General features: G+C 38.0%; 1 protein-coding gene across 1 annotated transcript in view; it reads right to left on the reverse strand.

Moving 5' to 3' along the window:
* Positions 1 to 17,620, reverse strand: part of LOC140140472 (fibrocystin-L-like) — a 58,250-nt gene extending 40,630 nt beyond the window's left edge. Inside the window, 10 exon segments of the mRNA XM_072162235.1 lie at positions 70 to 214; positions 949 to 1,056; positions 2,353 to 2,466; positions 4,399 to 4,475; positions 4,959 to 5,012; positions 6,651 to 6,708; positions 8,231 to 8,291; positions 9,501 to 9,609; positions 14,727 to 14,868; positions 17,542 to 17,620. Coding sequence (XP_072018336.1) covers positions 70 to 214; positions 949 to 1,056; positions 2,353 to 2,466; positions 4,399 to 4,462 — 431 coding nt within the window. The 5' untranslated portion in view covers positions 4,463 to 4,475; positions 4,959 to 5,012; positions 6,651 to 6,708; ... (2 more) ...; positions 14,727 to 14,868; positions 17,542 to 17,620.
* Positions 17,621 to 18,616: the final 996 nt, after the last annotated feature.

The raw sequence follows: 18,616 nt of genomic DNA on the forward strand, positions 1-18,616 counted from the left end.
TATAGTTTGATTGACAGAATCATCAGACACAAACTAATTTTTAATTCAGACTTTTATGTTATGTCTTACCTCTTATTATTTGCAAGGTTACCATACCACCTCTCCCACAGTATCCCTCTACTACCAGGGTAAGAGATTCTGGCCTCTTTGGGTGCTCTCTTAGTGACACACACAATACTTGTATCAGAGATGTTCTGGATGTCACATGGTACACCTGGAAACAGAAACAATATTTTGCATTATTAAAATCATATTAGTACCATTGTTCGCAGTATTGGGTGGGCAAATAATTTTTAGCAGGCCAAAAGGGGGACAAGCGATTTTTGACAGATATTATTATTATTATTATTAGATTTCGCGATTTTCGGGTTGGGCAGTTCTCGTAATAGGCCTATCTCTTTTTGCCCAGCACCCGCTACCCATATACCTGCCCTGACCTTTTAAACTACTATGATATTAGGCCTACTCTATGATTAAAAGCCAACTTGACACAACTCTTGTTTTGTAGCTGTGATGCTTACTTTAGTACCCATAATCTGGAAACCCATCGTTCGTTTGATTCCCTGCCATACCCATTGAGGTAATCCCATTTGAATATTCCACATTAACAGAACATGGAAAAGTGAATCATAATGCATATTATAGCTGTTAATAGGTCTTTAAAACAAAATGTCTTAATGCTCTGCATGTTGACCATAGGCTTCAACATAAAAAGTCCAAGTTTTGAGATATTTTATCAAAATATCAAGAACTATCTCAAGAACCACTGAACCAATACTAGGCTTGTTTGTACTCATTTTAATGCATTTTTCATGCTGATTCCAAATATGGTCATGAAAATTTACAATTCTGAATTTTTTTTATTAAAAAAAATTGAAACTTGTCGTCTGTAATCAAAACACTGGAATATTGCATGCTGGGAAGGCAAGATTGCTTGCCATCTCTTACCTCCAACATTGACAGATGTCTCGGCATGTTCATAGAAATAGTTGCCATGTATGGTTAGATGGGTGCCTCCTACGATACTGCCTGATGAGGGTGTTAATCCAGTGATTTCTGAAAAATAATTAAACCAGTCATCATGTTCAGTGGCGTAGCGTGGGCCATCACATTGGGGGTGGCACCGACCATGATTGGGGGACACGGATCTAATGGGGGGGGGCACAAGTCATTTTTGGCAATCAAAAAAGTGGCGCACAGTTTCCTATCGGATATTTACAAATTTCAGATCTATTGCCCCCCCCTGTGCCCCTATGACACTACGCCACTGATCATGTTTTACAACAGCAAATGTTATAAGACCAGGTGTCCATTTCACTAAACCTTTAACCCTTCGTAACTCAAGTAACCGTTCGTAAAGTTACGAATACCCAATACTAGATGTAACTTTATGAAGGGTTGCTGAAGTAAATCCTATAACTTCGGGTACTTAGGGTACCAAGATGCACAGTAACAATGTTTCTTATTAAGGATGTGCACTTCCGAGCGATCCAACAAGGATCCCAGCGCAAAGGTATGTTACAGAGGTATAAGTGCGTAAGTGTCATAGCCAGACAGGGCTTTTGGTCTATACTAGGCCTTCTCAACTGGCTGCGCACGTGCCATTTGTGGCGTTTTGGAGTTAGTCAAAGTGGCGCACAAAGTGCCGCATGGTAAATTTACAAATTTTTCACAAAAAATGAGTGACAATACCACATCTGAGCCCTAAAATATCAGAGCTTCCACGGGCACTGCCCCCTGGCCCCCACAGCGGCTGGAGCTTTCACACTGGACCCAAGTTCCAGAGGCCACAAGGCTATGCGTTCGGTCGCGCATGCGCTCCCTTGCAAAATCCTCCCTTGTCATGTTGGCAGTTCATGATCACAAAAATTTCCCAGTTGGCACTTCAAATAAACTAGTTGAGAAGGCCTGGTCTATACACTAGCACACTCGCCTTATAATCCCAAGATCATGGGGTCGAGTCCTGGCAGAACCGGAAGTGGGCTGAGAAGCCACATGATACTTCTGTGAGCAGTTTGTGGACAGGCTTATGGGATTTACCGAAAAGGTTTGTTTGTACATTGGGCTACTCCAATTGAAATCCACACTACCCCTATGGAAGATTTTGGATCTTCCACAGAGGGAGTATGTTTTTCAAATTGAATTGGTCAGAGTTAATCTTTCTGAAACCTTTACTCCCCCTGTATTATGGCTTTACCTATATCTTCCACAACTGGAGTAAGTATTTCAAATGGAAGTTACCCAATTGTCTATTCTATTCAAAACTCATACTCCCTCTGTGGAAGACTTCAACTAAATCTTCCACAGGGATAGTGTGGATCTTAAATGGAATAGCCCATTTTGTATTCTTACCTGCATGAGTCTGGTAATGATACAGTTTGTTATTTCCACTGAGACGTAGAGAATTAGCCCCGCTCTTACTGCGGCCGTACTGTCCAGAGATCAGAAAGGTAAACTGCTGGGATTCTTTATAAAAGAAAAAAAATTTAAATAATTACTTACAAATATATGATACATTTTGTTATTGGATCTCAAGGGACAGACTTCAGTGAACAGCTCTTTTCAGATCCACCAAACCTTTCATATTAGCAGATAGGCGAGGTCTGCTAGTTTTCTGTTGACAAGGGCAGTCTTCATTATTTTCAGAGCCACCAAACCTTTAACATTAGCAGATAGGTGAGGTCTGCTTGTTCTCTGTGACAAGGGACATGCAGACTTCAGTGAACAGCTCTTTTGAGAGCCACCAAACCTTAAAATTTAGCAGATATGCGAGGTCTGCTTGTTCTCTGTGACAAGGGACAGTCTTCAGTGAACAGCTCTTTTGAGAGCCACCAAACCTTTCAATTTAGTAGATAGGCGAGGTCTGCTTGTTCTCTGTTGACAAGGGTGTCTTCAGCGAACGGCTCTTTTCAGAGCCATCAGTAGGTGTGGGGCTGCCTACATGTCTAATTCTTAGGTACTTTGTTCTGAAAAATTCAGAGCTACTCCTGATGAAAGATTGACATTTCTGAACTTGTCCGGCAGCAAACCAGCTAAAAACTTATTGATAGACTCAGTACTATTGGATGAATGATAATCTTGATATGCTATCATATACAGCATTGAGGCTATACTATGATTATCAAAAATGTTATTATTTTTTATTTATACTGCTTACTTATAAATATATGATACATTTGTTATTGGATTCAGTGTCATTCAGACCCATGGGGAATATTCAAATAATTTTTGGAAGGTAAGTGCCGCCCATATTTAAAAAAAGCAGGCTCCGGACCACAGTGTGGGGGGCTGGGGGCCTAAGCACTGTGTATGCAAACCTTTGTGACACTCAAGTTTAAAGATGCATATTATTGTCTGATTTCAGGGCTCTTGAATGTTGCTCAAGGACATCATCTGGCCTTCATGAGTGACAACAAAAGATGGAGTGTTTACCATTGCGTTATGTACAGTACAATTTTGAGTTGGCAATCTTTGGATATGATATCTTTGGCCATACCCCTAGGGGTATAGTACAATTTTGAATTGGCAATCTTTGGATATGATATCTTTGGCCATACCCCTAGGGGTATAGTACAATTTTGAATTGGCAATCTTTGGATATGATATCTTTGGCCAAAGATATCATATCTTTGTGGGCAATTTAAGATAAATTCTTCACAGAGGGAGTATGTTTTTCAAATTGAACTGGCTATGGTAAATTGTTTTCAAAACCATACTACTCAGGACTTTATATAGCTAGCTTTACCTATATCTTTCACAGCTGGAGTGAGTTTTTCAAATGGAAGTTACCAATTGTCTATTCTATTTAAAACTCATACTCCCTCTGTGAAAGACTTTATAGCTAAACCTTCCATGGAGGAATGTGGACTTTTAATGGAACAGCCCAACTGGCATCATTAGATCTGGGAATTTAAGGAACTAGATTTTGTGGTTCTCGGGTTGGGCAGGTCTCGTAATAGGCCTATCTCTAATTGCCCAACACCCGTTACTACTATAACTACTATGATATAGGCCTATGTCTTTCAATGACCAAGACCCAACTTGACACAACTCTGTTGCTGTGACGCTTACTTCGGTCACCCATAATCTGGAAACCCACCCATTGTTCGCCTCTTCATGTTCTGCTGAAATAGGCCTATGCACATGTCCGTCTTGAAATATGTATTGAAAATAGGCCTATTGGTCCGATGAGATGCACCTGTTAGTCACACTGTAGGCCTAATGCTTTCCGATTCACGCACTGCGCCCATCGGTACTCCACACACACGCCCGTCGATGCTCAGCAAAAGCACTCCAGTGCACCCGATAGCGAGCGACCTCAGCGAAAGCGCTCCGCGCGCACGCGATAGCGCACGGACAGAGGGACAGACACGCCATGATTAGTATTATGATACATACCAACAAACTTTCCTTGTGGTTTGACGATGACGTTTCCCCATGGAGATGAACCATCGTCATCCATAGTAATACCATACCTGGAATTAAACAGTTTAAGATCATTAGGCACAAAAATGGTTTAGGTGCTGTAGTTTTGTCAAAATCCGAGATTTTGAATAAAACGATGGAACCGGCATTTTATTATACGATGGATATATTAATCGAACACGAATGCACAGTACGTCGTACACGGCGTGCGGGATACACATACACACACACCCCGCGGATCTTACAAAAAAGGGGACATATCTGACAGTAAAAGCTAACATTTTATGGAAAATAAATACTAATCTATTTTTACAGAAATGTTATAATATGGCTTTAATTTGACCTCCTTAACATAAAACAAAAACAAAATATAATGTTTTATTCTTCGCATTGCAAAAAACCTTTTCCCCAAATAATGTAGACCGTAAAAGTTGTTTGTGTTAACAATTTGCCAAACTGCCTAATTTATAATAGATATGAAAGCCATCCAAGCATGTAGCACTGTGAAAATTACCACAGTATTGTAAACTTACAATTCATCAGTCGCTCCGTCCCTCAGATCACAGATATAGTCACCCCAGTAAACTCTACAAAAGACAGAAAATGGGCTATTATGAGCCTGGGGTTGGAAGGTACAACTTGGGGGGCATCATGGGTTACATAAAAATGTTTGATAGCAATATTGAACCAGAGTAGCATTTGGTGGGAAAAGGCCATCAAACATTGTACAAATATCAATTGTGTATGTATTGAAAAATGGAATAAGCAGGAATATTTTGGAATAAGCGGGTAAATAAACATTCCTGTTTTATTCTGTTATTTTATTGCTGATATCAACAGAGAATTCATCGATCTTTATGTAATGTTGATCGAGTGGCAATGACTAAAAAGAAATAATTATATGAGTAAGACTATCTTTAGCTTGTTTTTGTTGTTGAAAGGGATTCAATCATATTTCACCGTTGTTTACCACTGTTTAACGTGTCTGCATGGTTTACTTCGCTCAGGCAGCTAAACCTGCCCTTGTGGAGTAATTACCACACAGACGATGCGGTCACATCGTTGTTAAACGGTGTTGAACAATGGTGACACATGATTGAATCCCTAAATTTAGAACAGCAACAATTTGACGAATCCATTATTGTATCCCTCATTACATTCCCTGAGTACGCTGATGTGATATTTGGTCCGCACGATACACTCATGCGATACACTATTTTCATACTCATTAAGCTGTATATGAACAACCTTATACACATGAAATAGGGAAAGGTTTTAGAATAACAAAAGATCAAGCTCCTAAATCCTGATTTGCATAACAAGGTACAACTTTTTGAATGGAATTTTTTTTTTTTTTTTTGGGGGGCAAAGTGAATTTTAAGGGGCAAAGTGCAAAATTGCCGCAAAAAGAGGAAATTTAGGGGATTGGGGGGTTTGCCTCAAAAGTGGGGGGCAAACTGGGGGGCAAGAAAAATATTTAGGGGGGGCAAATGCCACTGGGCATATTGGCGAAATATCAAACTTAGATATTTATATTCTAGTACTCTGCATTACCAATGAATATTTGGATACCAAAATCAACATACAACTGCATTCCTACACAAGAAATGATTAAATATCATTTTGACTGACACTAATTGACCTTTTCAGTATAATCCCATAAACCTTAAGCTTTATGGGTAGGTCCGAGATGTTGTCATTTGACGTCACACTGATGTGCACATCGTTTAGCGAACATCGTTACTGTGCATTTGGAAGCCATGAAGTGTGCAATAATGATGTGCGCATCAGTGTGACAACATCAGAGGTCTACCCACAAAGGCTATTTACCAAAAAGATGGATTTGTAACCCAATCTGATCCACTCGATCAGGCCAAAGTCAGAAATTTTGAAAAGTGAGTTACTACCATAGCCTGCTCAGTACCCTATACACTTACTGATGTTGAATCTGCAGAAAAGTTATGAACCTTTTATGTCTCCATTTTCTTTATGTTTTTTATTGGCTTTTTTCTCCTCCTTTTTGCCCAGACTTTTTGCCCATATCTCAGTTTTATTACTGCTCACTTTAGCCTGATTGGATCAGATCTGGTCACATTTGATCTTCTAATTTGTACTTATTTATAATTCAAAATGGTATTTGCTGCAATGTACTTCATTAACTCATGTTGGGTCACATATCATCTAGACAATTTAAACCCACAGTCAATGACCTTGAATTAACATACCTTATGAATGCATCTGGGTCGCCAGTGTAAAACTTGCCATATATGGTCACCAAGGAGCCTAGATATTTGATGATAGTTTAAACAAGAACAAAATGTAATGTTAAAAACAAGCATGCGTGCAAACAAAGCACATGTAAGCTTAAGTTTGTTTTTTTGTTTACCTAGGTCATGGAAATAGTAGATAATCTACTATTTCCATGCCTAGGTTGATCTGTAAGGACTGATTCTCCCATGTTTCTGCGATGGTTGCTCAACGACGCAAAATAGTTTACTGTAAAAGTGGTCATTTTCGCGTGTGTAATTTTTTGTGCTTTGCTGATTTTGAACTACATTGCTTGTTTTTAATTTCACGATTTTGAGTTTTTTTACATAGACCTTATACATTAAAAAGAACATATTCGCATATTTTTATTTTCGCGGTAGCTGTGTTGTGCGTGAAAAGTGTGAAAATTAATTTACTGCGAAAATTTCCACTTTTATAGTACATCATGATTATTTAGCCAAGCAGGCAGCAAACTTTGATTTACAGTGCATTTACTGTTTGCATTGTGCATGTAAAGCCTTTTGTGCCAAATATATGCACTAAGCGCTACATGAAAAAAAGCTTTGTAAAGCTGATAATTTATATGCCGTCGTTGGGCAATGAGTGATTGTTTTTAGACCACAGAATTAAAACCAGAACCAGGACTCGGCCGCCATCTTGATACACGTATTGGGCAATAATTGGGGTATTTGTGTTCTGCTCAAATGCACCCACAATTAAGCGGTGCTTGTGCGCCATACTAGACATGATTCTTGGCACGACGCACCGACTGCATCTAAGGAACGAGGCAATGCATTGTAGTTTGATTATCCCGCAAAAGTGTTTTTGTTTGTTTCAGCATACCGTTGGCACTAACCAGAATACCAAAATTTTTCCCTGTATGATCGCACATCTAGTATTGCACATGTGGTACATTAACCTGGGGTTGTTCTTCTTATAAATTCTGTGTTTTTAAACCAATAAGATTAGGCAAAGAACAATAGCTCATGAGGAATGTAAATTCAACATCCGCCTGTTAAATAAGGAAGATGGACTTTTCAAGTACGTATGGTTGGTCAGGATTTTTATCAAATTTAATTTAGGATAAAATGACCCTAAATCTGGTAAAATTATGTTTGCAAAATATCTGCAAACACATTTTGAAAATGTTTTAGTCTAAATCAATCAATTTTGGCCAAAAAATTGCTAATTTTACATGATTTTAGCAAAATAACAAATGATAAAAATTCTCCCAAACTACAAAATCTGGGTCAGTCAGGCCCGTAAAACAGGGGTGTTATTTTGTCGCCAAAAGACGCAAATTACCGTTTGATTTTGAGTTCTTGATGATAAATACCGGCGGACACTATTTGCCCTCCATATGTGATAAACCATAGTGTTACAAACAGGGTACTTTTGAGTCAGTGCTCTTTCAGTGTAATTCTGTTTCAATTTTGATTTTTTTCCCCAGGTCTCCAACATACACAAATGACAGCCAGAAAAAAATTTCACTGACCATCCAGGATTTGAACCTGGGACCTGTTGATATTTTGCCTACCTGGTGTTCCAGACCTGCTAGATGTAATATCCTGAATGATTGGGGTTTTATCACCTCGATACTGCAATTGATAAACAAGAAATGTTTTTAAAACGTTGTAAATAAAGTATAGATAAAATATAGATCACGTCTTTCCAATACTAACAGAACAATGCACGAACCTGGAATGGTGAATGCATTGTGATGGGGAAAAATTAAAGGGCAAATTCTGTGCACATCAACAAATTCAAATCAGTTATTAAAGTATGTCTCCATCAATCACAACATTATGTTAGAAAAATAATTTTCAAGCACAAATCACATGGTTTTATTTAAAACAAACTCATATTGACCATAAAAACAAATAAAAAACAGCCGGCTCTTAAGGGAAGGGGTATGAATGTTTGGACAGTATTTATTGTGGGACATTAGAGCACATCAGACATATCGAATTGCATTCTGAATACGAAGAATGCCCTTCTGGTATCAAATAATTTTGATTTTTGAAATTCGCAATGTAATACACATTTTATGGCAAATCATTAAAATTGATATTTTTGATATTTAACAGTACTTGAAGTAAACTTTATAAATCTGATGATTTATACTTAAAGTGTATGTAGGTGGGATGAAAAGCCGACGATCAATTGAAAATTTTGACCTTTTCAGTATTGAAGATATGGATTTTTTCCCCAAAACACCAAAAAAAAATAGGTCTTTTTGGGAAAAAACTCCATATCTTCAATATAAAAGGTCAAAATTGATCGTCGGCTTTTCCTCCCAGCTACATACACTTTAAGAATATATCATTAAGATTTATAAAATTTATTTCGAGGACTGTTATATATCAAAAATTTGAAAAATATCAAATTTTAATAATTTGTCATAAAATTTGTATTATATCGTGAATTTCAAAAAATGAAAATTATTTGATATCAGTAAGTCAGGCTTCGTCTTCAGAATGCAATTCGACACGCCTGAGGTGCTCTCATGTCCCACAAAAAATACTGTCTAAATGCCATAAACGCTCATTCTAGATCCCTTAACACACAATATTTAAGACTCCCGCGCCGAAATGGTCGATTAATTTGTGCTCAATTGTTGCCAGCCTTCATGTATTCTATCTCCAAGACTTCAGTAAAATTTACAGTTACTGGCTTCTTTACGGCAGTTTTGGCCACCATGTGCTGTGAGTCGGGGAGGGGTACTCAAGTATGGTCATTTGTAGTGAGTACCCCAGGCTGTGTGCTATTTACCATCTTAAGATCCCTCACCTTATCCATATACTTACATAATATTTACAGTTACCGGCTTTTTTACTGCAGTATTGGCCACCACGTGCTGTTAACTCTCTACCATCTATATTTAGCAATAGGGAGTATTGACCAGAGGCAGCAGCTCTGAAAAAAAAATCAATAACCAGTCACCAAAACTAATAATCAATAAATCAAAACACTAATCAATAACCAATATTAAAATACTGACTCCATTTCACTGCTGCATCAGGGATCAGTTGTCAAGAGAGGAGGGAAGATAACTTTCCTGTTGCACAATCATAGAAGGACTGCAAATGTTGACACTGACCTGACCTAAGGCGGGACATTTTGACTGATCAGTGCCAGAAGTAGGTAAGTGCAAAAGCTGCCATGTGTAGATGTGTACAATATACTGTGTGTACATTGCCAAATGTTCACAGGGCAGCTATTGCACTTACCCACTTCTGGCACTGAGCAATCGATTTGCATGTGAATTTTTTACAATAAGACCAAAAAAGATTGCTTGCTTGTCCACCACAACTTTTTCAGAATTGGGTCGGTTGGGTTTTTTTAAAGGTCATAGCCAAAACATGAATGTATGCCTTTAACTAGCCATTAAATAATAGCCCAAACAGTTGTGAATTGGGATATTTCTCTACTGTATACCACTTCAGGCATGTTTTTAAAACAGTTTAGAAGTGTGTAGAAATGTAAAAAAAAAACTTTTCAGGATGTCAAAAATGTTGAAAGGAAAAAAAAATCATTTGTGACAGTAAAACAAAAAACTGTTTCCCATATTTTCCAGATTAGGGTCGTCGGTGGAGGACAAGCAAACAATTTTTTTGGCCTAAGATATATACCGTATACTGATACATTAGTCCAACTAGCGGTCACCCGTCTTTCGCGGTTCGTAAATAAATGCAATTTTACAAATGCATCACCACCCTCCGACGCTTTTTTTATTGTGAAAAATTGTACCAACTCCCTAATTTATTACCGATTGATCAGCCGCTCATTTTAATCAACTTCTTCTTTGTCCCCCCCGTGTTGTCCCCTATCCTCCCATTCTTTCCACTGTTCCCCTTTAGCTCACATCCTCTTCTCCTTCTTATCCGCTCTGCCTCTTATCTGTCCATAGTATCATGGTTTTAGTATTTCTTCCTAGTCAACTGCTAAAAAAATTGTGAATGTGAAGCATAAAATGTCCTTTGCTATTTTAAAATGGCTATTGACTGATTTGTATTTTTGCCGGCCATGTTCGCAAAGGTCACCCATGCATCGCGGATTGTTAAATAATATCGCCAAATCCATGGCACCCATGCTCCCCCTCACTCTTTTTGATTTTCCCGTGTTTACTATTTCCACTTGCTTCAGAGGCAGCGTGTTGATACACGATGTCGCGAGATGACGCGAACTAAATGATACACGTTTTTTTTTCCGCCGCGTGTTGATACGCGAAGACGCAAGAGTTTTTTGTTTGACACGATGTAGTTGTTAGGCGGACATAGCAACTGATGCTCACTATTTTGAGGTCCCTGGATATATTTAAAGGTATTTTTGCTCATTTTTTAGACTTTAATCACTAAGATTGAAAAAAAAATGAGGTGAATATGCAGCGTAACTCGGTGAATGATTAGGTTTGCAAAAGTGAAATTTGCAGTTGCATCACCACCGCTCGAAGTTTTTATCACGAAAAGTTTTGCAACTCGGTAATTTGTTATAGATTTCTGGCCGGTAGGTTGAGCTGGAGAATATTAAAGCAGTCTGAGGGGGCACTATATCTGAGGGGGTACTCTTAACCCCTACCCCTGATATGTCAGCACATGACACTCTACAGCAGCTGATTAACCTACCTTGTGTCACATATGATCTTGTTTTCATTTATGTCAGCACATGACACTCTACAGCAGCTGATTAACCTACCCTGTGCCACATATGATCTTGTTCTCATTTATGTCAGCACATCACTCTACAGCTGCAGTTGATTAACCTACCTTGTGTCACATATGATCTTGTTTTCATTAGACAAATATGTCAGCACATCACACTCTACAGCAGCTGATTAAGCTACCTTGTGTCACATATGATCTTGTTCTTATTAGACAAGTGTGTCAGCACATCACACTCTACAGCAGCTGACTACTCAACCTTGTGTCACATGATCTTGTTCTTATTAGACAAGTATGTCAGCACATCACATTCTACAGCAGCTGATTAACCTACCTTGTGTCACATATGATCTTGTTTTCATTAGAAAAGTGTGTCAGCACATCACTCTACAGCAGCTGATTACTCTACCTTGTGTCACATATGATCTTGGTTTCATCAGACAAGCATGTCAGCACATCACATCCTACAGCAGCTGATTATCCTACCTTGTGTCACATATGATCTTGTTTTTATTAGAAATGTATGTCAGCACATCACACTCTACAGCAGCTGATTACTCCACCTTGTGTCACATATGATCTAGGTTTCATCAGAAAAGTGTGTCAGCACATCTCTCTACAGCAGCTGATTATCCTACCTTGTGTCACATATGATCTTGTTCTTATTAGACAAGTGTGTCAGCACATCACACTCTACAGCAGCTGATTATCCTACCTTGTGTCACATATGATCTTGTTCTTATTAGACAAGTATGTCAGCACATCACATTCTACAGCAGCTGATTAACCTACCTTGTGTCACATATGATCTTGTTTTCATTAGACAAGTATGCCAGCACATCACACTCTACAGCAGCTGATTATCTTACCTTGTGTCACATATGATCTTGGTTTCATTAGAAAAGTGTGTCAGCACATCACACTATACAGCAGCTGATTACTTTACCTTGTCTCACATATGATCTTGTTCTTATTAGACAAGTATGTTAGCACATCACACTCTACAGCAGCTGATTATCCTACCTTGTATCACATATGATCTTGGTTTCATTAGAAATGTATGTCAGCACATCACACTCTACAGCAGCTGATTATCCTACCTTGTGTCACATATGATCTTGGTTTCATCAGAAAAGTGTGTCAGCACATCACTCTACAGCAGCTGATTATCCTACCTTGTGTCACATATGATCTTGGTTTCATCAGAAAAGTGTGTCAGCACATCACACTCTACAGCAGCTGATTACTCCACCTTGGTGTCACATATGATCTTGGTTTCATTAGAAAAGTGTGTCAGCACATCACACTCTACAGCAGCTGATTATCCTACCTTGGTGTCACATATGATCTTGGTTTCATTAGAAAAGTGTGTCAGCACATCACACTCTACAGCAGCTGATTATCCTACCTTGTGTCACATATGATATTGGTTTCATTAGAAAAGTGTGTCAGCACATCACACTCTACAGTTGCTGATTATCCTACCTTGTGTCACATATGATCTTGGTTTCATTAGAAAAGTGTGTCAGCACGGTTACAGCCCGCTAGTCCGAAAGCCCGCCAGTCCGAAGGTTCGCTAGTCCAAGGCTCGCTAGTCCAAGGTTCTCTATTCAATTCTAAATAAGGTCCGCTAGTCCGAATTTTTAACAAGGTTCGCTAGTCCGAATTTTAAATAAGGCTCGCTAGTCCGAATTATATATAAGGTTCGCTAGTCCGAATTTAAAATCATGTCCGCTAATTCGAATTTGATTTAGCTAGGGTTCGCTAGTCCGAATTATAAATAAGGTTCGCTAGTCCGAATTTTAAATAAGGTCCGCTAGTCCGAATTTAAGAAAGAAAGAAAAAAAGAAAGGAAGGAAGGAAGGAAGAAAGAAAGAAAGAAAGAAAGAAAGAAAGAAAGAAAGAAAGAAAGAAAGAAAGAAAGAAAGAAAGAAAGAAAGAAAGAAAGAAAGAAAGAAAGAAAGAAAGAAAGAAAGAAAGAAAGAAAGAAAGAAAGAAAGAAAGAAAGAAAGAAAGAAAGAAAGAAAGAACGAACTTGAGAAAGAAAGAAAGAAAGAAAGAAAAAATTAAAGGAAGAAGGATTTATAGAGAAAGTAATCAATGAAGAAATAAAATAAATAGAAAAGTTTGTATTTTAGACATTCATAATAGGCCTAGCTCTCGTTGTTGTTTTGAATTATATCCATTACTATTGAGGCGATGGTGTATATTTGATTGCAATTTCATTCATTCTGCAAAACCTACATCAGTAATTTTAAAAGGAATAAATATTCAAATACTTTAGAAAAACAAAACAGCATCTATACCATGTATACTTTTTTTTTCTTTAGAACATAAATATACAGTTTTCATTGATTTGGAAACTTATTGGGTTACTTGCATTGTTTCCTTTCTGAAAATGTATACTTTTATGTACTTGCCATCATTACCTTTAAAGAAACATTGCAAAACATGAACAATGTTGTGAACCTGTGTGCACCTACCAGGTAACACGCTATATTTGATCAAACACCTCCAATACATTTTGAGACCGTGTATGGCGCTGATCAGGTTCTTTAAAGAAAATTCGGACTAGCGGACCTTATTTAGAATTCGGACTAGCGGGCCTTATTTATCATTCGGACTAGCGAACCTTATATAAAATTCGGACTAGCGGACCTTATTTAAAATTCGGACTAGAGCAGCTTTTTTTTGATTCGGATTAGCGAACCTGATTAACAATTCGGACTAGCGAACCTTTTAATAAATTCGGACTAGCGAACCTTCGGACTAGCGAACCTTCGGACTAGCGAACCTTCGAAATAGCGAACTTTTTTTCGGACTAGCGAACCTTTTTGCGAATTCGGACTAGCGACCCTCACGTCCTCCATTGAAATATGTGTTCGGACTAGCGAACCTTCGGACTAGCAAACCTTCGGACTAGCGGTCCGTCGGACTAGCGGGTACTCGCCGTCAGCACATCACACTCTACAGTAGCTGACTATCCTACCTTGTGTCACATATGATCTTGGTTTCATTAGAAAAGTGTGTCAGCACATCACACTCTACAGCAGCTGATTACTTTACCTTGTCTCACATATGATCTTGTTCTTATTAGACAAGTATGTCAGCACATCACACTCTACAGCAGCTGATTATCCTACCTTGTGTCACATATGATCTTGGTTTCATTAGAAAAGTGTGTCAGCACATCACACTCTACAGCAGCTGATTATCTTACCTTGTGTCACATATGATCTTGGTTTCATTAGAAAAGTGTGTCAGCACATCACACTCTACAGCAGCTGATTATCCTACCTTGTGTCACATATGATCTTGGTTTCATTAGAAAAGTGTGTCAGCACATCACTCTACAGCAGCTGATTATCCTACCTTGTGTCACATATGATCTTGGTTTCATTAGAAAAGTGTGTCAGCACATCACACTCTACCTCAGCTAGTCCCTTTGACAGGAACACCCTATTACCCTTGTGCTCATTGCCTTCCCCAAAACTGAATGGATCTCTAGAGAAACCTGCAAAACATCAAATAATAGGATGAAAAAATTACTTTTTGGGAGGTACAGTACGAAGTGCTAAATAAAATCATTTGAAATGCCTACCAGAATGTGCACAATGTATAGGGCCATGTGTCATGACATTATAGACAGTTTATTCGCTGGCGAAGTAATAATCAGATTAACTACCATAGCAATAGGGTAAAACAATTTATGAATATGCCACACTTCACTAGTATGTTCACATGGTACCTCTGCATTGAACCATATCCTGCTGATCACTCGCACCTGTAAGATTAGTTTTGTATTCAATCTATGATTGCAGACATGCACAGGTGATGAGTGCAACCTGCTTGTAGTGCAGAAAAATATAATAAAAAATTGTTTTACCCTATTGCTATGGTAGTTAATCCTAATTATTACATCACTTCAGCAGGAAATACAGACAGAGCCTCATTTAAACTTTGTGGGCATTTCTAAAGTCATTTTTGAACAGAATCCACTCTGCGAAAATCTGTTCACTCATTCCTGGAAACAATACAATTAATCCTTGAATAAGAAAAGTGATTCAACACACACTGTCTAAAGCACTGTTGACTGCACAAATTTTGGCCTGGTTCTGGCATGCTTTTACATGTTGATTTGTGTTCCAGGAATGGCATTTTCTTACACACACATGTTGGTGAGAAATATTTAGCTAAATATAATTCTAGATGAAACAGTAGGGACCGTGTAAGAGAGCCTCTTGAATGGAATTTCTAAAAAATAGTACCAGGATGACATATTATTGTGGTTTGAGAGTCTTTCAACAAATTCCATTGACATGTGCACCCCTGAATTTCTGATGACTTAACATGATATTATAAAACGTCTCCCTGACAGCCCTATTTTAATCAATTTGAGTAAAACAAGTTACCATACCAACCAGGGTCTTAGCTAGCCACCCGTCTGGTCGTCATTTTAGACGGCCAGTTTGCTCCTGGGACGGGCAAAATTAATGCCTTTGACAGATGCTATATTATAAATTGTATGTTTTGAGAAGCTAATTGCCCTTTTTAGTAGACCCAATTTGTAGAACAAGGACATATCAGCACATATTTGAACTCTTTGAACCCCAAATGGGCTATAGATGTCTGGTAAATGTTTTAAAGGTTAGGACAGGCAATTTTATTCAAATGATGGCCAACCCTCAATTTCTAGCTAAGACCCTGATACCAAATATAATATATATATAATACACCACCCAGGCACAAATTGAGCAAAATGGTAAACAGTTTAGCAAGACAAAAGTAATGTTTGGGATTTTGTGCTTTCTCCTTCATTATTGAAAAATGTTAAACAAATCTCCTTAATCCTCACCCTCAAACTAATTGTTTAGGGTTGGGGAAAAGATAACTACTTGTTTATAGGGTAGCAATCGTCAGTGTTCAAAATTATGGTTGTCCATTCGCCCGGGACAACCAAAACATGCACCAGACGACCAAAAATAATGCTCTAGTTATCCACCGGACAACCAAAGATCTACAGCCAAAAGTCGGTTATTCCTTCATGTAATTTTACACGAAATTAGGGTTAGGGTTAGGGTTAAGTTTATAGTTGGGATTAGGGTTAGGATTAGGGTTAGGGCTAGGATTAGGGTTAGGGCTAGGATTAGGGTTAGGATTAGGGTTAGGATTAGGGTTAGGATTAGGGTTAGGTTAGGATTAGCTTACACTAAATAATTACATGAAGGATCGACCCAAAAGTCACTTTTTTCAGCATGCAAGTTTGCTCAAACCTGACACAACTGATGAATTGTTAGATATTTATAGAGTAATTGTTCATAAATTAACTACACTCACTCCACTTTATTGGTCACATATAGTTGTTTCAGATTTTGGGATAATTGTGGCAGCTTGCGGACAACCAGAAATTACAACCTGGTTGTCCGTGGGACAACCCCTTTTATTTTCTAGATTCGGACACTGGCAATCATGCTACTTTTACTTGTTTAGGGGTGCAAATTTCAGTCTCAAAATACTTCCAGGTGCATGATTCCCCCACTTGCCACTATTATAATAGTGCCCCCCCTTGGATATCTTCCTTCTTTCTCCCACATATTTTCCTTCTTCTACATGTACTTTCTCCCACACAGTCATCGCCCCGATATCTTCATGGCAGAAATCGCCATGGTAGGTTGAATCTACCGAAACGCATGGCCATTTTGTTCCGACCTGTTTAATAGTTTTGAGACACATAATGCGCTGAAGGACATCTGACTAAGGCTACTGACAATAGCCCGGTGACTGACCTCGCTGTGTGTGAGTGAACATGGTACGCTATAGGTCGTCTGCTCCATGATTGGCCTATACACTGCGCTATATAGTTCGGCACATATAAAATCAGAATTATTGTCAGTTTTTGAGTTCAAGACGCAAGCTTCTTTCTCAAGACGCAAGCTATAATGACTATCATATCTGTTCAATATATTCAAGTGCAAGGAACCACATCTGGTTTCTTTAGACTTAAATCAATTACGGAGATATTCATCATTTTCTACCCGGTATCCAAAGATTTTCGCCTGAATATCAAAATCATGCATAGCACATTCACATGTATCGATTCCGGTATTGAATTTAGTATCTCTGCTGTACAAAGTAATTATTAGCCAGGCGATGTCGGTGTGTCCCATTTCTACATTTGTATCCTTACCTGTTCCAGTAATGGTGATTCTTGTTGCACCCTCCAAGCTGCCCACATTGGGAGTGATTTTGTGCACAGACGGCTTTGCACCAATGACTGATTGTAATCCTACAAACAAATAGACAAACAAATATGGAATTAAAGGCCTATTCACTATTCAGTGATTTGCTCATCTGGTGGATCATAAAATCATAGCCTGCTCTAAAAGCCAAATGCTGTATAAAGATAAAATGAGACATTTTACATGAACCTGTAATATTTCTTTACTTAGACTAAGGCCAAATTAAAAAAAAGGTCTCAAAGCTCCTGCACACATTAGTTTATTCATCCGCATTAGTATAAAAAAAAGAAAATTTTTCTATTTATTATTTTTTTCAGAAAAAGTGTATAAAAATATGCTTAAAATGCTGTTTTTACAATTTTAGACCCCTGCTCTTAGATTACTTTACTTCAATACAATAGCAGCATCACTTTATTGTTCAATACAACACTTCATACAGTAGAATAGGACTTTGAGTTTTTGTCACATTTGAAAAAAATCTTTGGTAAAAAAAAAAAAAATTCGCATTAGTTTTGCTGAGTTAGAGAGCTTTGAGACAAACCTTTTTTTTCTGCCGAAAGCAGTATGTATTCGAATTGGAACATGAAACACGACTATTGGGCGAAATAATGGCCGGATTGCCATGACAAATCATTCTGTCAAGTACATTTGGGCTACGTTTTCCATGTTGCCACGAAGTTCTTACAGTACAAAATGCTCAATGAGTCTGCATTTCGGGCTAATGAATTATGCATTAGAAAAAAAAAAAAAAAATGACAGGGACGGTCATAAATTCTTTATACTGGGTTGTAGTAAAATGTTTGCCTTGAAGAGTGATTATAAAAATGTTTGACTTGATTCTGGACTTTGAAAAGAATATAAAGCTTTGAATGTGTAAAGTTGTTATTGTTTTAAAGAAGTTAATCTGAAATAAGGTATCTGTGAAGGATTTTAGGATATTTAAAGGGCTGCTGCACTCCGCCTTACAAAAATGTCGAATTTTTGTGAACGGTAGCTAAATAGTTCAGCCTGAGACGAATATTT

Source organism: Amphiura filiformis, chromosome 2 (assembly GCF_039555335.1).
Source record: "Amphiura filiformis chromosome 2, Afil_fr2py, whole genome shotgun sequence".
Classification (NCBI taxonomy): domain Eukaryota; kingdom Metazoa; phylum Echinodermata; class Ophiuroidea; order Amphilepidida; family Amphiuridae; genus Amphiura; species Amphiura filiformis.